General features: G+C 39.8%; 1 protein-coding gene across 3 annotated transcripts in view; it reads right to left on the reverse strand.

The window, feature by feature from the left end:
* Positions 1-23364, reverse strand: part of zmp:0000000755 (phosphofurin acidic cluster sorting protein 2) — a 70262-nt gene that overhangs the window by 31781 nt on the left and 15117 nt on the right. For all 3 annotated transcript variants that reach the window (XM_061790905.1, XM_061790906.1, XM_061790904.1), the window contains exons 2-3: positions 9109-9196; positions 3006-3095 (exon numbers count right to left, since the gene is read on the reverse strand). In XM_061790905.1, coding sequence (XP_061646889.1) covers positions 3006-3095; positions 9109-9196 — 178 coding nt within the window. The remainder of the gene's footprint in view (positions 1-3005; positions 3096-9108; positions 9197-23364) is intronic.

The raw sequence follows: 23364 nt of genomic DNA on the forward strand, positions 1-23364 counted from the left end.
GATTGTAAATGTGGGAACAATAAGTGTCAGTGCGCGATGACCTTGATTTTTTAAGTTTCTAGAACTCTACAGATAGGGTAAAAAGCATTCTATCCGAGCAAACATCTTAATTGGGTCTTGGCCCAATATCTCTAAACGATGCTTAACTGTGAAGGGGAGAGCATACTGTATAAATTAATTCTCAATCCTCAATTCTCTATAGATGCACATGCAGCTCAATTATCCAGTTTCTTCCTTACATTTGTCACCTGTCTGTGACACAATTTTATAGCTTTTTGGTCAGTCTGAGACCAGTAAGCAGGAATTTAATTTAGCCCTGATGTGAACCATAGACTTATGCATGAGCAGTATTTCACTATTTTGCAGGATTATTTTTAATTTGTAGCCAGAACAATTATGTCTGTCATGAGATAATGAAGTGACTACTGTAATAGAAAGGCACATCCATGTAGATTAAATTCAAAATTATAACTTTTTTCCAATCAAGATGGGAAAAGATGTGACAGAATATCACGTACCACTTTACTGAAAAAATAAAGTCACCCAATACTTTTAATAACCAAGGGCCTCATGTACAAAAGGTGCATACGCACAAAAACGTGGCGTACGTTCTTTTTCACGGCAAAGTTCAGATGTATCAAGAGTGAAATGACCGTGGATATGTGCTGTGCCTCAAACCAACTTCAGCTGGCGTACGCACGTTTCTGCAGCTGTTGGTGCTTTGGTGACACTTAGAGGTGATGCTGGGAAACTGTTATCATAAATCTGCACATCAGAATCATCTTTATTTGCCAAGTATGTCCAAAAAACACACAAGGAACTTGTAGTGTTAGCTCCGGTAGTTGGAGCTGCTCTTTTACGACAACAGACAGTCAATTGACAGAGAACACCTTTGAGACATAAAGACATTGACAAAAAACAGTCGCTGAGCAATAAAGGGTTGCTAGTTATCTGGTAATGCCGGTACATTTTATTTTATTTTATTTTTTTGACAATTGTGCAAAAAGATGCAGAGTCCTCTAGCACTTAGAGCAGTTCGAAAGACTAATATTGTAATAGTCCGGTGCAATGACCATTGTGCAAAGGGCGCCGAGACTTCAAGCGAGTAGTGCGTTAATCTGGGACAATGTTGTTTATGCAAATGTTGCAGATACTCCTCAATCAGTGTGCAAATGGAGCAGATGCTACTCTGGCATGAGTGGCCAGTATTGGTCAACAACAGATATGCAAATAGTGCAGCGTGGCGAGACTACTACAGTGAGTGCACGAGTAATGTATAATTGGCCGCACAGAAATGTAACAATAAACTCAAGTCAAAAAATTGGGACATCAGGGAGACGTGAACAATTAGCACTGATGACAAATTAATGCCCGGCAACATTTGATTTCAATAAAATGTAATAGAGGCAAGGACTCAGAATTCAATTTGTTAACCAGTGTATTTAATGAATCACTGATATTTGTGAGGATACCTATTAATTGATCAAGGTGATAATTTATGCTGCCTATTGCCCTCGGAATCGCTTCTTGTGACTCCAGCACATGCACTGGGGGGGCAAAAAAAAAAAAAAAAAAAAAAGAGTCCTTTGAATTTACATTAGTTGTAAATGTACATTAGTTCCACGATTAAAATGTGTTAAAATGAAATTAACTTTTGGAGAAGAGGGGGAAATTATGTAATTTTAACACATTTTAATCACGTGCAACCGATGTACATGTTCAACTAAAGTAAATTCAAAAGACTCTTTTTATCAGTCTGTATGGGCGCAGCAGCAGCCGGGTGTTGGAGCGTAATTGCGTCGGAGACGCTGGGGATGGTTAATCCTCCGCGTCTGTGACACCAGTGATGCCAGGGACGGTGGACGAATCCCCCGAACATGTAGCGCGTGGTTGCGACTGCACTGATAAAAAGAGTCCTTTGAATTTACTTAATTTGAACATGTACATCGGTTGCACATGATTAAAATGTGTTAAAATGACAATTTACCCCTCTTCTCCTGAAAAAATAATGTAAATTTAACAGTTTAATCATGTGCAACCAATGTAAATGTTCAAATTAAATAAATTAAAAGGACTCTTTTTTTTTTCCAGTGTGCGTGTCCTCTCCTGTGTATTAAAATAATAAATTGAGTAATCAAACGAGTCAAAGTTTCTGATATCCTCTTTATTATGCTGATGTGCTTCTATTTGAATTCAAAAGATTTATTACAAATACCATACATTACGCATGAACCTTTATCTCATAGGGCTGAGTGTAGGTTATTGTATGAACACTTTTGTTGTGCGTTACAAAAATAAATGGTATTAACCTTGTGGGGTGATCAGAGTCAGCCACATGGGCTCCCACCGCCCCTGAGAGAGCAGCGTCACCCATGATTGCAGCGATTCTCTCCTCAAACGGGGTGAGGCCCTCCCTGTCGGTTCCTCCACCTGTTTCGGCCAGACTTTGGCGGTGGGCAGCTGTCCTCCGCTTCACACCCACCTTTATGTCTGACCACTTATTTTTTAGTTCAGCATGTGTGCGCTGTTCTGACTCCACACCATTGACAGCCGCACACACGCTGTCCCATTCACTCCTCTTTCGCTTGTTAACGCTGGTCAGGTGCAGGCTTCATTTAAATATGATTTGCATATTTGAATGTGGGCGTGGACAGGGAGGGATCGGCTACTCCAACACGTACGCCCAATTCTATGTTGATTGGGATGTACAAAGGAAATGTGCTTGCGCACAGATTCATACATCTGGATATTTTTGTGCGTATGACGTTTTCTGGATTTGAGCGTACGCCATGTATCAGTAGGAAATCCACGCAAGTCTTTGTACATGAGGCCCCAGATGTGTGTTCTTTAAACTCACATTTACAAACATACAACAATATCAACACACAGTTCTGAAACACAAGAAACTCCAATGGGTTTGCAAAGGGTACAAGAGTGGCTACAAGTTTCTCTCTAATTATAGTTTTCAAGTATGAGAATTCACAGCACAATGACAGCGTGCTTACCTGTAGTGAGAATGTGAGTTCCAGATCTGTCTCCATTAGTCCACTGGGTGGGAGGACATACTCGTTGGATCGCAGAAGACGCTTCGAACCCTGGAGGAGAGTCACACTTTGTAATGCAGGCCAATGTACACATTCTGAATTAAGTGTGTCACACATCTGAGCTGTAGTATCAAGCTAATCAGAAGACAAACAAAGGTGGGTTTTTTTTCTATCTGGTAAACAGCCACATACACAAAGTGAGACAGTCTAATTTTAAACTCAACCTGGTTCACACATTTATGCAAAGTCACACCTTGTGGCAAACTAGTACAAGCAGTCCTGGATTCCTTCTTGGCATCTAATTGCCATAAGAGCAATTGAAGGGGTCGAGATTCATTGTTTTGAAACATACAAATAGCTGTTTCAAAATAAGTATTTTCTATCAAGGATTTCCTTAATGATAGTGATTTCAACACAGCCATTTTTGCCAAGCTCTACATGACAACCTGAGCTAACAATAACCTTATAGGGCCATAAATCTGTGCAATGAAAGCATAATCACCACCTACAATTTTGTATTATGAGACAATGCCTGATATGTACTGTGCAATGCAACCCCTCTTATTACACCAAAGTAACAATTGTTACCACCACAATTTCAAAATATAATAAAGGAAATATACTACCTAATATTTGTATTTCTCCTTCAGAGCACGGTTTAAAATTTGGGTCAATTGGTGGTCCAGACTCCAGAGTGGTCAAGAGCAAAATCATCATCCCATATAGCCAAGTTATATTTCTGAGAGAAATGTCCACACCAAATCTGTGTTGCAGGAAAAATGTGTAACCTCTGAGGGAAATTTTACACACCTCCCACTCTGCAAATGCCTACAAGGAAAGTCACTGCAAACAGAATGTTTTATTGGCTTGTTCTTCTCCTCCACTAATCTAGGTCTAGTAGTTCTTGCCTCAGAGATGGATAAAAAAATAGCCTGAACAAAAAATGCAGATGCAGCCCTATCATTAAAATTGACATGTCAAAATGTCAGCAAATTGTCCTTTTTAAAAAAATGTATAAACAGTACTATTTCTCAAACCTGGAATGAACTTGAACCTTTTTCCACCAATACATTTCAACAACGTAACAATTTTAAACATTTATCATACATCCTACTTAAGGGTAACTGGAGCTTGGAGTGAGTTCTAGCTAATATTTGGAGCGAAGGACAGTATACACCCTCAACATATCATCAGTCAATCACCGGCTTGACACATTAACAAAGACAACTATTCACTGTGTCACCAATTAACTAATTTGCATGATTTTGGTCTGTGGCAGGAAGCTGGCGCACTCACAGAAAACAGAGGGGTTCAAACCTACAATGTTCTTGCAGTGTGGCAATAGCACTAACCACTAATGTGCTTCTTGACAGGGGGGTAAAAATTAGAATACTCAAGATTTCTAAAAACTGACAGTAAACCCCCATTTGCTGAAACTTGCAATCTCTGATGTTGTAACACTATTAGATCATTGTAATATGAATCCAGCACAGTGGTTCAATATGTTGTTGAGAAGGACATACTGTCCCAACCTAACCAGTGGCTGCACCACTAGCTTTATTTTACATTATAAAGGAGTGGTGGTGGGGGGGGGGGGGTTGAAAAATCACAGTCTGTGTCTGACCTTGCCACTAGTGCTACACAAAAGGAGTCTTGTATGCGCTCTTTTCTCATGCTCCATAGCTGGTAAAATGAATGATGGCACAAAAGCCGGGCACTCTCTAACGGCCTGACAAGCATTTACAATACACAGCCTTGGCAAGAAACGCTTGTACTCAATGTCCTCATCACCCTCTCTCCCTCACCCTTGTGCTCTGTAACAAGACTTTCCTTCTATCCGTTTGTGCCAAATGGTGGAATGTAACAAGTCTAACCTCAGTCAAACTCCACAGATTTTCATGGGATGACATGTCCACGTTTAATAGAACTACCACATGTATTTAATTTGCCTAAACAAAGGTATAGACAGTTGAAGATAGATGACTTTGTAATCTAATGGACATAAAGTATGGTCTTTGTAAGGGGGGCTTGAGCTACTGACAGTGGCACTGTAGTCTCCGGGGTGAGAGAGAGAGAGGAAGAGAAGACTCTAGAACTAGGTTTTGCAAAACACGGCTCCAGGGCCGCATGTGGCTCTTTCATCCTTCTGCCGTGGTTCTCAGTGACTAATGAAAATAAGGAGTATTTAATTGAAATTTAAATTACTTAGTCCCTTTTTCAAATATAATTCTGAATTACATATACTCGAAATTAAGATTATCATGCTCTTGTTCCATTAAAACTAAACATTGATTTCATAAATGGAAAACACTATAGTTTTTTTATACATACGGGTTAAAAAAAAGTGCAGTGTTATCCTCACTTTAAATGTGTAAGGGTTTTTCAGCTCCGGGTGTTTTTTATTCTGTGGGAGACCGTCCAAATGGCTCTTTGAGTATTTATGGTTGCCCACCCTGCTCTAAAACCTAATTACATGGTTTGGTTTAGTTAGGTGTGATATGAGCTTGATTGCCTTTCCAGTGGAAAGAGTCCAAAAATATCTGATCCCAACAGTCCCACTTTTCAATAACCCTTTGTTAGGATGCTGATCGCAGTTGTACGGTTCGGTAGATCATCATCATCATTCGAGCTTATTGCCACTGCAGGATGGAGGTTTTTTTGTCCTTGTGTCACACTCCCATACCATACCGTACAACTGCGGGAAGTACCCCAAAAAAGAGTGTGGGAAAGTGGTATATACAGTTCAGAACTTTTGGTAAACTTGACAACAGAAGCAATTTTAGGGAACCAGCTGATATTCATTTGCACTGACAAGGGGTTGGATTGGTGTTTGATTATTGATAGATTTTAGGTGTTGTCTTGGCTTTCCATGCCTTTTTGCGCCTCCCTTTCTTCATGTGTTCAATGCTTTTCCCCTGTGTCATTTCACATTTTTACACACAAGTTAATTTCTGAGCTTATTTGTTCTACTTTATTTGTATGTATGGATTACTTGGGTTGTTCCCAACATCCATCCATCCATTTTCTGTACTGCTTATCCTCACTAGGGTTGCGGGTGTGCTGGAGCCTATCCCAGCTATCGTCGAGCGAGAGGCGGGGTAAGCCCCGAACTGGTCACCAGCCAATCGCAGGGCACATATAAACAAACAACCATTCTCACACACATTCAACCTACGGGCAATTTATAGTCTTCAATTAACCTACCATGCATGTTTTTGGGATGTGGGAGGAAAGCAGAGTACCCGGAGAAAACCCACGCAGGCACGGGCAGAACATGCAAACTCCACACAGGCGGGGCTGGGATTTGAACCCTGGTCCTCAGAACAGAGGCAGATCTGCTAACCAGTCACCCACCATGCTGCCTGTTCCCAACATCTGGTGGAATTTTCAGGTCAATAGCACCTTTGGAAGTATATTTAGTGAGAAAATGATCACACGTTAAATATTTCAGACGCTGTGTGTATATGTATATATATATGTATATATATATTAATTAATTATTTAAAGAGACCACAACAATACAACAATTAATTTTGAATTAATTTTGCTCTTCACTTAGTCTGCACAAACAATATTTAAGTCATTGGTGGTCTCGCACACCGTGCCATTAAATTTTACTTTATTTTTTTGGCTGCTTGCTGAGTGCTGACTGACTTTTTGAACTTTTAAATCGTGATGACTATGTTATCTGGCGATTGTAGTGTCAGTGTCGGATATACCTGGCTGTGTGTCCACTCGGTAGCTCGGTAGTTTCTTTTTAGGGGCGCACAGTACCAACACAAATGTAGAAGTTGACTGCGAGGACTCGAGAAAAAGCATTAGTTTGCTGAATTGCAGCCCAAGGAAATTGGCGAGATGCACCTACTTTTGCCATACTGTCTGCATGTTTACAATCTGCAGCGCACATTTCGCCGCCAGACCCCGTGTCGACAGCGGACTTGAGATAAGGTAGGTAATGTGATGTTGCATTCAATGTTTACAAGTCCTGAGGGAATGTTACTTTGCTATCGCTGTGACCACGCAAGTAGCTTAACTACTGAAAAGCTACTTGATGTTGAAATAGTGACGGTACGGAAAAAATTTAGCTAAACTAGTCATGTCGCTAGTATCCACCACAGCTGTGTTTGGTTGTCAACATAATGTTACCTGCAGAGCACAGCGAGAACTCTCGCACTTGTTATACGAGATGAAAACCATCAAGCCTCAAGCAACCGATTCCTAGCCGCGCGGTATCCAGTCCACAACCCTACAACCAATGTAACTAAGGATTCCTGGTGGATTTTGTATTGATAGTCTAGTCTGCTACCGATATATTCATACCTCTCGCCTTTATGAACAGATATCCGGTCGGATCGGTTTATCGTTCCCAAACCTAAGTATTGTATTTTATTTTTCATTGAATGGCCTCATGCTTTCAATTGAATTTGCATCATAATGATTTTGGGAATATGTCAGAAAATATATCCACGCTGATAAACATTTGAGACGTAAAAAACTACAAAGAGCCAACAGCAGTCATGGGAGGCTACAATTGCTTTTGATTAAAAATAATCTCAATAAATGCAATTACCATTACAGGAAGTCCTCGAGTTACGACGTACTTGACCTACGACGTTTCGACTTTACGACACCCGTGCCTCGTCCCCCATTTTGTCTCCAGCACCACAGTGTTTCTGCTTAGCTAGTGCATAGTGTTGTCTGTGTTTGTGCGCCGGGAGTATCTTTGCCTTTTTCGCCCTCCATTTTTCACACTCTCAGCAGTAATGGTAAGTACAGCATCTTATTTTTTTATTTTAAATGTAGCTTAGTTTCTTTATACGAAGTGTTAACCTTTCCTGCTACGGTCACCTGACCGTGGTCGGGAGACGCAGGGGAGATGCCTTCTCCAGTGCCGAGGTTGTCCTTCTCGGGGTTAACTCCCTTCTCTTGTTGCACAGCTGAGCTGGGTGACGGCAACAATAAAGGCACGAAGCACCGATTTGCTGCTTTAATGGCTTTATTAGCTCCTCTGCACATTCAACGGGTCCTCCGCTAATCGCTACTCTTCCCCGGCCGGCGTCACTACATTTGCCACTGTACACACTCGCACCTGTGCGCACTCCTTTCCTCCTTCACATTCCCGCCGGACGACGCCTGGTCAGTCCCGTCTCATCCACACATCGACGCACACGCCCACACACACTGAGCTTGCTGTCACAATCACGTGGGACAATACCCGTAACAGAAATCCGACTTACACGGAAATTCGGGTTACGTCGCCAGCGTAGGAACGGAACTCATTCGTAAATCGAGGACTTCCTGTATATCCCATTAAAAAAGACAGATGTGTGTCTCGCCTTCATCAGTCTTTTTTTTTTTGGGTGGGGGTGCGTAAAGGCCCATGAACAGTAGTGAATACTTCTCAGATATAATGAAGGAATTCCAGCTTATCAAGATTTAATTATCACTATGCTTGTCTTCATGCAGAAATTAGATTGAGTTTCATTAAATATGGCACATCACACAGATATTTTTGGATAGAAGGATCGCTTTATTGGCTGTATAATGAAATGAGCTGCTCACACACATTAGCCACACACGTCATACCCTTTAGTCATATCTTTTTCACTCATCATCAGATCTAAAATCTCATTGTTGTAACTAAGGAAATACATTTAGTTGTGACATTTAACAAACAGTAAAACACAATCCATGCTATATGGTGTTCCATGTGCACAAATAATTATTTTCTTTTGACGATGACTCATTCTCATTCTTAAGGCTGACTTTGAGTGACAACACTGGGACGAGTAAACACCTGTTAGGGCTGCACACCCATCATCATGAACATAACATTCTAAATCCATCTTAAGGTGCTAATGCATCTGCGTAGAGTAGTAATGAGAGTCTGCTATTTAAAGCACATGAGTGGATGAGACATACCAGAGCTGCCTAAAATAAGGCTTTTTATCAACTGGCAGGATTAGCAGCATGTCTTATCATCAACGAGGCTTGCGATTATGATAAACGGTGCAGCACAAGCAAAGAATTGAAAAGCAAGTCTCAAAAGATTACACCGACTCACCTGTATTTTGACAGCAATAGAGAGCGAGTTCAGTTCTTTGTCCAGTTCTTTGAGGACGACTAGCTTTTTCAGAGTGAGGCTGCAGAGCCTGTGAGAGAGAGAGAATGAGAAACGTTAAGAATATGAAAGGGAAATTTGACATTTTTAGGCCTGCAGGTATAAAACTAAAAATGGAGCACAGCCCAGTAAGAGACACTGAAAAATATTTATATCATCAAAGAGCAATTCTTTCATTTAGTCAACAGATCATGTACCAAAGGGATGTTATATGAGGCATTGATCAGATGGCCAAACATAGCACAAATGAATCTTCTAGACAGAATTCAATTATATTTCAATTCTGGAATTTGTGAGGGTTACAGACAGAACAAATGACTACAACTACGGTCAAATCACACTCTAATCCTTGCCTCTCAAGCAAGTGAACAACTTCCAAGGCAGGTTCGCTGAACTTCCTCATGACCTACTTTTCCCATCAGTCCTGTTGCATGAACTTACAATCAGTCAAAGGTGAGTAAGAAAGACAAAGCAAACACTCAGCTATGCAGACACCCACTACCTTAGAGAGCCGCTCTTCAACTCTCAACGATTTCACTCCGCAAACTCCCTGCTAGGCAAGTGTGATTCAGAAAGGAACTGAGAAAATGATCGCGCAAGATATGACATCTCAGTTGGTGTATGGCGGAACTATGTGTAAGTGTGAACATGAACGTGTGACTCCCCATCCTGTTACTTCACTTTTACCTGTAAGTTGCATTTACAACCACAGGAAAAGAAAAACATGAATATTAAACATGCACGTCAGTTGAACATGCAGTCACACTATGTTCATTATTTAACTTGCTCTATTTGTTCACAGATCGACAGGAGAAAATCATTTTTCATGTCTATTAGGTTCAAGGCATTACGACCATCGTGCTTTCAGTAAGTATTTTCTATAAAACAGTGTATGAACAAAAAGAAAATAAACTCTCAAGACAGTGTGTACGTGTGTGTGTGTCTGTACGTGTACCAAATGCAAATCTCCTTGGGTTTGGAGTAATTAAATGTTATACCTTGTAGAATGCGACTTGCCTTATGGTGAGGATGAGTCACCGGCAGCACGGCTCTATGTTAGGAGGGGGGAGGGGAAGACAGAAAACAGGACTGATGGTTTAACATCATCTCTCGCTCTGTGAATAGGATTCACATGTAATTAAAAAGGCTGCAGGCTGTGAACAGGTCACATCAGGAACCAGTGCTCTTTCGTCAGATGTGTTATCTGAACTCCTGTCTGCCACTGGGTTGTGTTGAAAGTGTAAGTCGAAGCCATCTGATCGGGGATAGTGCCAGCAAGGCCCTGTGTTCCAGTGCCAGCTCATTTTGCCACCCTAACAAGTGACTGCAGTGAAAATCCCTTATATTAGGATAACACAACTGCCTTTCATATGATCATTCCTAGCTAGGAAAGTTACATTGCTGGTGCTACTCACTGCACTGAAACACAAAGAAAAACCTACATTGAGAGTCAACGATAGCTCATCTTATGGCAATAACCAAGTTAAAAGGCAGGGATCTCGTTTGATGTGCGTCCCGCGTCTGAGACGCACAAAAATTAGCAGGGACGCACGCATAAAGTATGATTAATCTGTCTTCAGACACAGAGCGATGGTTTAGTACTCTGGCGTGGTGCTGGAAATCTGTCGTATGAATTTTTTTTGTTTGTTTTTTGATGAGACAGGACACTAGAGTGTGAGTAATTTGGTCACATATGGGCCCTAATTTCTGAATGATGCGGCAAAAAGAAAAAGAAAAACAAATAACTGAGCATGTGTACAGATGCCCAGTCATTTGGGAAAGAAAAAAACCTTTTTGCGACTTGACAGCAAATACACAACGGGTTTCATCATCGAGGTCTCGTAACAAATCAGAGATTGTGAAGAGCGGGGACCTTCCGTCTGATTGGCTGTGTGTGCGTGCCACCACGACAACAAGGGAACATTTTGGATTCGTCCCAGATGAACACGGCCATTCCACAAACACTGACGAGCTGGTATGTCGAATTTGTATGAAGTTGCAACAAAGACAACACAACTTAAAACCTCAAGGTGACGAAATCCATTTTAAAGACAACCATCTCACCCAATTTCTTCAGCTGGGAACAAAAAACACATTGGGACATTTCCCGTTTCCTGTCGGCGTGCAACTATGGAACCCTTTGCCCAACTTGCGAACAATGGATTCGTTGATCTTGAATTCTCTCGCGGCTGCTCGATTCCCATGTTCCTCCGCGTAACTGATAGCTGGCAGTTTAAACTGTGCTTCGTAACCGTGTCTCTTCGTAGGTGACATTTTCGGGGGTCCTTAGCCAAACCGATGTTGTTTTGCACAATGTACACACCGGAAATGCTCCCAGTCAGTCAACCGGTAAAAAAAAAACAAAAAAGAGAAAATAAATAAATAAATAAAAAATAATAATAATAAAAAACACCCCAGCGCTATATACCTACTGGGGGCGTGGCTTTAGCGTCCTACTTCACGCACCCTTCCCCTGTCCTCAGCCACGTCCGCTTTTCCTCTGTGTAAGCAGCGTGTCAGTAGGAAATGCTAAAAGTCAAGCGGAGCGCTCATCACACAACAACATTTATAGATGTTGGAACTCAGTGCACATATAAGGCGCGCCGCATTATAAGGTGCCGGGTCCATTTTGGAGAAAATTTAAGACTTTTAAGTGCGCCTTATGGTCGTGAAAATACGGTATATTTTTTTCCTTTCAATATTCTGAAAAAACAACTGAAAGCACTGTAATTGATTGTTGTCATGTAAACAAACCACCAAAACAACAACATCAGTTAAAATTTTCTAGTTTCATCAGAAAATGTGACATTAACATTGATTGTGTATGTGTGTTCACCTCTACAGCAGGTGGCACAATGCCACCTTTCAGACCATCAATACTGGGATTTTAGTTTTTGGCCCTTGTTTTTAGCCCATTACATTCTTATAATTAATTATAACACAGAAGTGACAATTATCTATAACTAACCAATGAATACCATTGTTTTAGCTTTGTACATACAGCAAACAAAACAAAACAAAATCTAATCAAGCATTATCCAATTACTGTACGTTTGAAAGAAATCAGATTTGACATGATGGCTTCAGTGAGACCAACACATTTACATGTACCTAAGCAGTACAGTTTCAGTCGACTCACCCAGTAGTTACATTTTCTCTAATATCACCCAAACGTACTGATCACCATTATTTCCACTGCTGATTTACCAAAACACTATCAAATTCACTTTGTGGCAATATTAGGTTCTGCAGGCACCACTAATTATAATTCAAGGTGTACTGAGATCTTATGAATCTCTGTAAAAGAGGCTACAGGCTGAACATGTAGTCTTGTTAAAACAATCATAAAATGTGCAGTAACTTCATTATTACAGTTTGAAATCATGTTACTATAAATAGTAAGTGGTGGCATCATTTTGTCAATAAGAAACTAAACAGTGCAATCAATACAGAAAAAGTATGGTTGATCTAAACAGCTAGCTGTAGTTTCATATTACTGCGACCAGGAGGTGGGAAGTAAAGATAAGTGATATGCTCTCTCTGTTTGCCAGTTGATAAGAGCCCACGAGGGAAAACCCCGTTATACAGTTTTGTCCATAACAGTCCGGATGGTTCTTTTCCTCTTTGGCCCGGAGGATATGATGTCCACAATTTCCAAAAACAATTTGAAATGTGGACTCGTCTGACCACAGAACACTTTTCCACTTTGCATCAGTCCATCTTAGATGAGCTCGGGCCCAGAGAAGCCGGCTGCATTTCTGGGTGTTGTTGATAAATGGCTTTTGCTTTGCATAGTAGAGTTTCACGTTGCACTTACGGATGTAGCGCCGAACTGTATTTACTGACATTGGTTTTCTGAAGTGTTCCTGAGCCCATGTGGTGATATCCTTTACATATTGATTTCGGTTTTTGAAGCAGTACCGCCTGAGGGATCGAAGGTCACGGGCATTCAATATTGGTTTTCGGCCTTGCCGCTTACATGCAGCGATTTCTCCAGATTCTCTGAACCTTTTGATGGTATTATGGACCGTAGATGATGAAATCCCTAAAATCATTGCAATTGTACGTTGAGGAACATTGTCCTTAAACTGTTCGACTATTTTCTCACGCAATTGTTCACAAAGAGTTGAAACTCGCACCATCTTTGCTTGTGAATGACTGAGCAATTCAGGGAACCTCCTTTTATACCCAATCATGGCACCCACCTGTTCCCAATTAGCCTGTTCACCTGTGGGATGTTCCAAACAGGTGTTTGATGAGCATTCCTCAACTTTCTTAGTCTTTTTTTGCCACCTGTCCCAGCTGTTTTGGAATGTGTTGTAGCCATAAAATTCTTAAGTTAATGATTATTTGCTAAAAACAATAAAATGTATCAGTTTGAAAATTAAATATCTTATCTTTGTAGTGTATTCAATTAAATATAGGTTGAACATGATTTGCAAATCATTGTATTCTGTTCTAATTTATGTTTAACACAACGTCCAAACTTCATTGGAATTGGGGTTGTATGAAATTTTAACTTTTTGAATGGAATTATGGAACTAAATAAACGTTTCCATGATATTCAAATTTTTTGGAAAGGGTCTGTATGTGTCACAATATAGCACCTTATTGTATGACCAATAAACCATTTAACTTCTTAAACAAATTTTTATTATTATTATTATTATTTATTTTATTTTTTAATGGAAGCTCGTTGACTGATAAACTGATAAATGTTGGTTACATGCAAATGGAAGTCAAGCATTAGCTCAACTGTAGAGAGTATATGGGTTTGGCAAATTTAGTCCAGTCCACTGCTCAGCCAAAATCCACCAATAGTCATTCTATATATTTAATGGGGGGAATCATTCGGGCTCTTTTACTCATTTAGAGTTCCCACCAGCTATAAGATTTATGTATTATATAATTAGACCACCAACGGCTAGGGTAAAACGCATGATGCCAGATTTATTGACCACGTAGATGGTGCCAAATTGGTGCCTAAGCACTCTCTGAGCTAATAACTTTAGCCTACATGGCATCAATGGCATCAACGATTTATTTATGTTTGAAAGTGTACATTTTTCTTTTGTGTGGTTAAACATTTATTTTGTAATATAAGGGCAAAATGTTTATTGCTATATTTTAATACATTGTTGCAGTAATTATTTTCATATGCACCTTGAAAATATAATCATTATCAAATATTGTTTGCTGGAAAAGGAAATAAGCGCAACAGCTGCAGTCCCTCTATATGTAGGAGATGGGCAATCTTATCTGGTAATTCATTTCAGCAGACATGGTCAAATATTTGTTTTTGATAAGAGGTTTTTGATGTCCTGATACAGTCAATATATAGCAAAGCGCATTATATTAGCTTCATTACAGATATCACGCAAAGGCTCCTAATGGGTATCACGTTATCAACCATTCAAAATCTTTATAAAATTAACGCATCGTAAAATAAATTCAGGAGATTGTTATAATGACGTGTTACACGCTGTTGGTGAAGCAACGACGGAAGAAAAAAACAGATAGGTTGAGACGGTCACTGGGAAAAGCCCATGGACAAACACATTCTATTGAGCAAACAATTCATCTGTTTGTCCCTTTATGACTTTACGGTAGCTTTGTTCATGTTCAACCCACAACCCCTTAACATTTTTTTTCTTGCAGCAAAAAAACCTTTTCAGTTTTTACTTGTTTGCTTGCTTTGAGTTCAGGGTTTAGTATGTTGACAGACAACTGTGGATATATACAAATTCTACACACCGCTGTTCAAATGGTTTTGACGAGGCCTCCTTGACCAGTTTTTGTCTTTTCGTCAGTTTTGCAGGGGTGTCCAGCTCTTAGTAATGTCCCTTAGTAATGTCACTGTTATTCCATATTTTCTCAACTTGATGACGATTGTCTTCACTGTACTCCATGGTATATTTAATTCCATAGCAATTCTTTTGCACCCTTCTCTTGACTGACATCATTGAACAATGAGACCCCTCTGATGCTGTGGAAGCTCTCTACGGACCATACCTTGCGCTATTAAGATGTGATAACAGAAATCTCAAGAATAGCATACTAAAACATCTGAATTTTATTTGGGGTTAATTAGAGGCACTTGAAATAAGGGCATGTGTCTGCTGACTTCCACTTATGAGTTTGAATGTGATAGTTTAATTCTGAACACAGCCACATCCCGGTTATAAAGGGGGTGTGCACACTTGTGCGACCACATTATCTCAGTTTATTTTTACATTCGCTTTCTAAAAGACCAGCTTTTTAACTGAATACTACAAGTTATAGGTCAAATTAATGGTTATTTTTTTATGTTTTTATTTATCTTTGGCTCCTTTTGTGTATCACAAAAACCTTGTGTTTGAACAGGGATGCGCAGACTTCTTAAATTCACTGTTGGTGGCAGGACAAACAAGTTTAAAATGTACACCATACATCGGAGTAAAAAGTAGATGAACCCTTTGGAATTATATGAATTTCTTCATTAACTGGTCATAAAATGTGATCTGATCTTCATCTAAGTCACAACACAATAGACAAAAAAAATTTCTCAAGCCACACACACACATACACACACACGCAATACATTCTTACAGAACACAGCATGTAAACATCACACAATGTGGAAAAAGTATGTAAACATTTGGATTTAATATCTGGTTGACCCATCTTTGGCAGCAATAACCTCAAACAAAAGTTTGCTAGTTGCATATCAGACCTTCACAACAGACAGGCGAAATTTTTGAAAATTCCTCTTTCAGTTCAGCCATACTCCTATGGCTTCTGGTGTGAATTGTTACTCAAAAGGTCACGCCAAAGCATGTCAATCAGGTTGAGGTCAGGACTCCGACTGGGTCAAGATTATTCTGTTATTTATCTACTTCTGTCTGGTGGGTCGTGCTCCTGTAAGATATTTGCAGATTTCTGTAAGTCTATTGCAGACACTTTAGAATTCTTCACCTCGTTAATTAAGCATTTTGTGCTGTGCTCTTGCTTTATAGGATGGCCCACTCCTGGGGAGAATATATCAACAGTGCTAAACCTTCTTCATAGAAAATAGTTCTTCATAGACAATCTGTCTTACTGTGGACTGATCACGATCAAAGCTTTCTGACATTCTTTTGGAACCCCTTTTGAGCTTCATGCAAGTTAACAATTCTTAATTGTTGGTATTCTGAGAGCTCTTTTGTGCAAGGCATGGTTTCCATAGGGCAATGGTTCTGCAGAACAGAAAAATCTAAACTGTGTGTGTGTTTTTAATAGGGCAGGGAAGCTTCAGCCCGCGACCCTAGTGAGGAGAAGCGGCTCAGAAAATGGATGGATGGATGGGAAGCTTCAAGCAACACCTCTGTCCTCCAACCACATCACATTGATGGGAGTAGAGGTTGGCTGACTCTTGACTCCAAATAGCTCTTAGAGAGGTAGCCTCAGGGTTCACATACTTTTTTTCTACACTGCACCGTTAATGTTAACACGGTGCGTTTTTTTTGTCTGTGTTAGTTTGTCAAATCTTGTTTTAGATGAAGACCAGATTACATTTTGACCAATTTATGCAAAAATCCAGGTTATATACTTGGGTTTTTTTTTTTTTTGCAAGTCTATGTCATTGAAAAGGGGAACAATTGTTTAGGCTAAAGATGAATCCAGGGGTCAGTGAATTATCTCTGTTTAATTTTTGAAGAAAACGGTAAAACAAAACTCATATGTTCCTTGTTTTATCTACACAAAGTGGACAAAAGTAATGGGACAAATGGCCATGGCAAATTACAGGAAGGGAAAATGTGAAGACATAACATCTGATATAGCCTTCTCTCTTCTGGGAAAACCTTTTTTGCAGATCATCACAATCACTCTTCTAGTTCACTCTAGGGTGCAGGTCAAAGCTTTCAAGTTCTTCCACACCAACCTCATCCAACCATGCTTTTAAAATCATCCAAACCTTGCCTTGTGCACACTTATGATGAAAGAGAAAAGACCCATTCCCAATCTGTACAGTTGCCAAATTTGTCTTGGTGAGCTCAAAAATTATAATCTGGGGGGAATTAACCCCTGAGTGAGGACGTTTAGTAGAGTAGTCAAGTACAAAGCAAAAAATACAAATAATTAAAAAAAAATACAGTACATGGTGCGCATGTATCAAAATAAATAGAAAAAATGATAACCAAAATAAAAATGATGATGGGGAATTGAGGCAAGAATATCTGTCTCTTTTTGGTCTGTTCACTTAAAACAACCTGGCAGTTTTGTGATTGATTAAATGAAATGAAATTAAAATGTTTGATTACAGAGCAGTACTTTACAGCATCATTCAACCAAAAGTGCATATCCCTCGCTCAAAAAACATCCTTCAAAGATCTGCGGTAGAGCCCCTGTAGCTACTAATGCAACACTATTTCTGGACCTCATAAGTGATTGCAGCATCTCAAGTAACATGGTGAGAGAAGTCTTGTTTAATTGAGACTACAAAGAGACTACTGCTAGTCTGCTCCTGGCAAAAAAAACTTGTGGTAGGGGAGCACAAAATAGAACAGAAATGAAACCCCTGCACTGAACAAATGACTTAGCTGCCTAAACAAAAACACACTTCTGTGTTTATTTTCCCCTAGTCAGCACTCTGCTTGATGTTTTGCCAGTTCCATGCCTTCGCATCACTGCACGGCAATTGTCAGAAGCACAAATAATTGGGAATAGTGGATGGAGAGAGTGAGTTAAAAGAAGGACGAATGAAAAAAACGTTTGGTATGCACTGGAGGTTACCATGCTGGAAACAGGAAAAAAAAAATTCTTTCAATGTACCACTGCTCCTCGTTTTTGTGGGAAATGCATGCGGCCTTTTTCTTTTAATAAAGCAAGTGGAAGAAAGCCACAGTACTTTGTTCTTTCATAACAATTTTATACATCTACAGTAGCTGCATAATTTAGTCCAGGATAAAGGGTGTGCTGTTTGAAAGCTACTTCTGAATATTTTATTCTCCGACAAGAAAAATGGAGGAAAGTCTAACCACTGTGAGAATGACATTTGCTCTGATAACACTCCATTGCTATTTTAACAGCTTCACATTTTGTCGACTCATACCGTTTGAGGTACAACGGAAAATATAAAAACCTACTACAGAAACTGCAAATCCATACACATGAAACAAGCAAATCAAAGCACTTTAAAACATCTGAGTGACATTTAATAGCTCTTAACAAGTTGGAAGAATTGGAAATCACAACATAGCATGGCATTTTGATAAAGAATATGTCATAATAAATGTGTTTTAACAAGTTCAAACAGTAGCTTGCATTGAAAGAGCTTAACATGTGTTTTGGTTTGCACGCAAGAGGCATTTGAGCCCCCAATATCTCGTTATGTGACACATGCCCATATGCTGTTAGGGCTTTAATACCACAAAAGAAACCTTCTCAAGCCTGCAGTAAGAGGGGAAAGAGGCTGTTTTGAGTGTACACAACAGAACAAGAGGATGCAGTTTTCTGTTGCTGTGAATTTGAAAACAAACTTATTCCAGCAGGAACAAAGGCGGGGAGGCATGAAGGTTACAGATGCACACGTGGAATAAGGATGGGAATAGCAATAAAATAACAATTGGTCATTTAACAATTTGTTGAGAATTATGACGACAGTGTGAAGTTGGTTGTTGCAAAATGGCTAGTGTAATGTAAGACGGTACATCGTGGCCAGGTTCCAAAAAATTAAGCATTTCACCGTTTGTATATCACTTGTGCTTTCATTGTTTTTGAGGATTGACTTACATATTAATATACTTTAAGTACCAACGGTCTCATTTTTGGAAAATACTTCCATACACTTGTCACATAGTGCGGCTGTAAGTGTTATGTCGAGTGATGCACAGAAATATCGGCGGCCAAAATAAGCCCAAAAGCGCATTTTCGGTTTCGGACCGAAAGACTTTTGTCACCGAAATAAAACGGCCAAAATAACATGTTGGAAATCCTGCCAACTCATAGCTTTACCGTGGCTGACGCTCAAATTTGTCCACTACACTTTTAAATTGTTTTGCTATTAACAAGCAATGCCCATTGGTCTTTGCTGACTATGTAGTTAAATTGACAATTTTCAGTACAAAATAAAACTTTAAATAAGAATAAATTATAGATAATAAAACACACAATTTACCCAAGATTTTCTAATGTACCTAGGGCTAACTAAATACAATACAAAGTGCAATCACGTAGTGCAACTCAGTGGAAGCAAATACAGTTTATACACAGGGTCCGAAATTAACCCTCGCCAGTCGCCAAATGCGACTAAATTATACGTTTGGCGAGTGAATCTTAGAGCGGTACTCGCCACTAGACTTGACACCGATTTGATCGGGCTGATCAGTATCGGCTGATATTTAGCATTTTAGCTTTAATGTCATCATTCGCCGATGCACCGCAAAATACATTAACTCCGCGTCGCCGCGTGCACAGTATATTTTAATCCAAACGCTAGTTTATTTTTAGCCTTCTCGTGTGTCTTTTGACGTAGTACTGTAAATATCTGACAGCCAATGAAGTTATTTAAAAAATTAAAAAAACGAGAAATAAAATGTCGGCAGTGTGGGACAGACAACACGTCGGAGACAGGCAACACGTAATGCCCGGATCAGACTACAAGACAAATTTGCTCTTTCATGATTGCACTGTCAGACTATTGCAATAAAATCTTGTCTTCCGATACCACCGCATCCCGTTTTTTTACGATCATTGGGCTTTATCTTGTCAACTCAAATGTGACCGGATACACTCGTTACCGTGGCGACGACAACAAGAGTGGAGCGAGCCGACAGTATCATAAGAACAAAATGGGGATAACGTGTGTTGGTGGTCACCGGTGCTCAGGACAGGAGGATGCCTGTTTAAGGCTTGCTTGAGGTATGTTCACATACTTTTAATACGATACGGCTCACAAGCAGGCAATAAAATGTTATGTAGCCTAGCAAGCTAGCGGTAGCAAGAACGGTTGGACATAAACATGCCGCCGTTCTGTCGAATCATGCTCTAAAGTTTCGGTGTGGGTGAAGTAATTTAATTAAAAATAAAGTAATTTAATTACAGTAAGTGAGCACCCATTATTTCTGTCATGTAATGTTGGTTTGACCTGACTGAAAAGAATCCACGATCTGACTAGAACAGTGATTTCCAACCTTTATGGAGCCAAGGAACATATTTTACAATTGAAAAATCTCATGGCACACCAACAAACAAAAATGTCACAAAAAGTGGATACATTAATTACTGTATGTACTTCCTGCCAGCTAATAGAAGACCATTCATTTGTTCTGTCTGTCACTACTCCTCACTGACATAACTAAAGGAACAAAGATTTGAGCAATTAAGTACACAGGTATATACAGTAAATGAACAGGTCATTTAAATAGACACATTCCTCCATCTTGTGATCGGATCGGGATCGGTTATCGTTTTTTTAAACTCGCTGATCGGCCCCAAAAATCCTGATCGTGTAAAGCCTACTCGCCACGTGGTGAGTAAATGTTTGTACCTATGTACACAAATATACGTGCACAAATCATAGTGTAGCGGCATGTGTCCTGGAGCCAGTAATATTGGGGCAGGGCGTGTCCTGCCAGGAAAGTGCATTGGATTCCTAATAACACCGATCTTGGTTATCAGCTGTGTGTGTATTTCCACTATCTAACATGATGGGATGTGTGTGACAACAGCCAATCGGAGATGTCCGTTTCCTGCTCCACCTCCGTTTGCAATTATACCTACCTTTTACAAACACAGCTTCATCATTTTCTAAAGGTCCAGGTTTACCCGGATGTAGTGTTGCAGTTCGTAGTCGGGTCTCACAAATGATCGGCAAACTAGTACAGTATATCTTGTTATGTTTCTGCTTCGTTCGAGAGGCGAATGCAAAACACAAGCACTTCAACTGCCAGGAAAAATGATGAAATATATTGTGAGGGATACTTTTAGGTTCTAAAAAAAACAATGGATGGCTCAAATGAGCATTGCTGTGTGCCACTTTATACCGGATCCAGTCGCTATAACAGTGAAATCGGCTCTGTCCATGTATTGATTGACATTGAACATACTCAGAACAAACGTGCGCCCCCGGCTCCACTCCCATGGTTCAGGCAACGCGTGCTTCACAGGGGAAGGCTGCCGGAGGACGATAGGGCTTCTGCACAGTTCACGGCAGGCGGGCAATGGGGGCCCCTCCGCTTGGCGTAAGCATATTGATAAACGGAGGAAAAGAAACTACAGGATTGCCTAGTAGCAGCGACGAAAAATGGAAAAGTATAAATGACAAGTGATTTTATCGTAGGCTTACGGCTCACTTGTTATTTAGGCAGTTTAATGTAGCCTTAACCATGCGTTTGCCCACTGGTTGTTGGCTGACTACTGACTGAGAAAGTGCTTCAAGTTCATATGCAGCACAGCTCGCATTTTAAATGTAAAAATCGCCAACAATCAGGTAAATTTAATCATCTAGGCCATGACCATGATTAAAATACCATTGATCAGCCCACCACTGCTTCAAGAAGTAAAATCACCCCGTGTCTGTCTAAAACCAGTCTAAAAATTGATGATTTCTTCTTTAAAACTGGTAAAAAATTTGTGCCGTATAAAAAGGCTTTAGGCACTTCAAGGTGGGATCTTAAAAAGAAGAAAAAAAAGAAGAAAAAAGATTGGGGGAAAGATAAGTGATTTCTGAGCTTGCAAGAGAGGAGGACATCTTGTAATAAGTCAAGAGGCTTATTACAGAGCTAGAGCTGTGGAAGAATCAGACTTTTGACAGGATTATAAACACATCTGATGTAATTCCAAAGGGGGTTGGTTCATTGAGATCAGAGATAGGTTTTATTTCCGTTTGGCGATTTAAGCCTTTGCTTTCTCTTAAACATCCATTTGAAAAAATAACTAAATTCACCACTAGTATACCCTTGAACAGATGCTGACCTGTTCTATGTTTTTCCCTTATAAAATAGGTTGTTCCTATTCAGAGCATAATAATGTGGCATAGAAAATAAATTATATCCACTCTGGATGAATTATTTCCCTGTTCCAGGAGAGAGAAATAAAGCACAAAAACAGAGAAAGCTTTTATTCTTTACACGCCCTGATCTTGAAAGTCATTCTTTAAAAAAATCATTTTAAAAAACAAAACTAATCAACCAGTGTCAAAAAGACTCACAGAAACAGAGCTCTGCCAGTATTTAATTAATTAATTTATGTCACTGTATAACGTATAATAAATCAAATATATCCTGCAAAGGTTAAGCGGCATTACTGTCAACTCTTCAGCTTGATGACAGTTTTAACAAGCCATGCCGTGTTCAAAACTTACTGATCCGACAAATATACCAGGAACTTAGTATGCAGTTGTCATCCTTTGTATCTATTTTGCAGGGCTAAACAACTCTTTTGTTCAGTCCTGAACAGCAATTGATGAAGTCAGCAGCCCTGTTTGTAGTAACCACGCAAGACATGAGCAGGCAAAGCATGCTTACAGCCCATATGAAAAGTCAGACCAGAGGCCTGCTACAAAGAAAAATATTGTGGGCTACAGTCCACTTTGGGTTGAAATAGTACTCTGTCAAAAGATGAAATGGACTAACTTGCCCTTGAGCAAGTTAAGGTACTGTACATTTAGAGGTACATCTAAGATACTGTACATCACAATCTAATAACCAAATCCAAATCAAATAAAATGTGTTGATGGGTCTACACAGTTTTTTCATCCCACAAACTACATCAGCAACATATCAACATTCTCTGCATATTTACAGGTCATTACAAATACTGTATGTGCAGTGAGCAAGGGGTTAGAGGGGTGGGTAGTAACGGGCTTGGGAAGCCCATTTGCATATGCAGTTGTGAAGAGTAACAGCCTATTCAAGTCTAATTTAATTCCACTTGAAACATAAAGCAATAATAATAATTCAGCCACAGAGACAACTGATTTGCGACACACGTCAATTACAAATATGACTCCTCGATGGGCTCTCTGGTGGGGCAGGTGCTATAATGTAAAAAGAGAAGCGAGTATCCAAGACCGAAGCCTAGCCGAAACCTTAGCCTCAGTTCAAAAACAAAAGAAGATGTCAGGTACGTGTGTCTCAAGTTGGTGCTCAGTTTTAAAAGAAAAACTAAGAATCTCTTGATAGAACCATCCATTTTCCACCAGTCGTGGGGCGCTGGAGCCCATCCCAGCTGACTTCGGGC

Source organism: Phyllopteryx taeniolatus, chromosome 11 (assembly GCF_024500385.1).
Source record: "Phyllopteryx taeniolatus isolate TA_2022b chromosome 11, UOR_Ptae_1.2, whole genome shotgun sequence".
In the NCBI taxonomy this organism is placed as follows: Eukaryota; Metazoa; Chordata; class Actinopteri; order Syngnathiformes; family Syngnathidae; genus Phyllopteryx; species Phyllopteryx taeniolatus.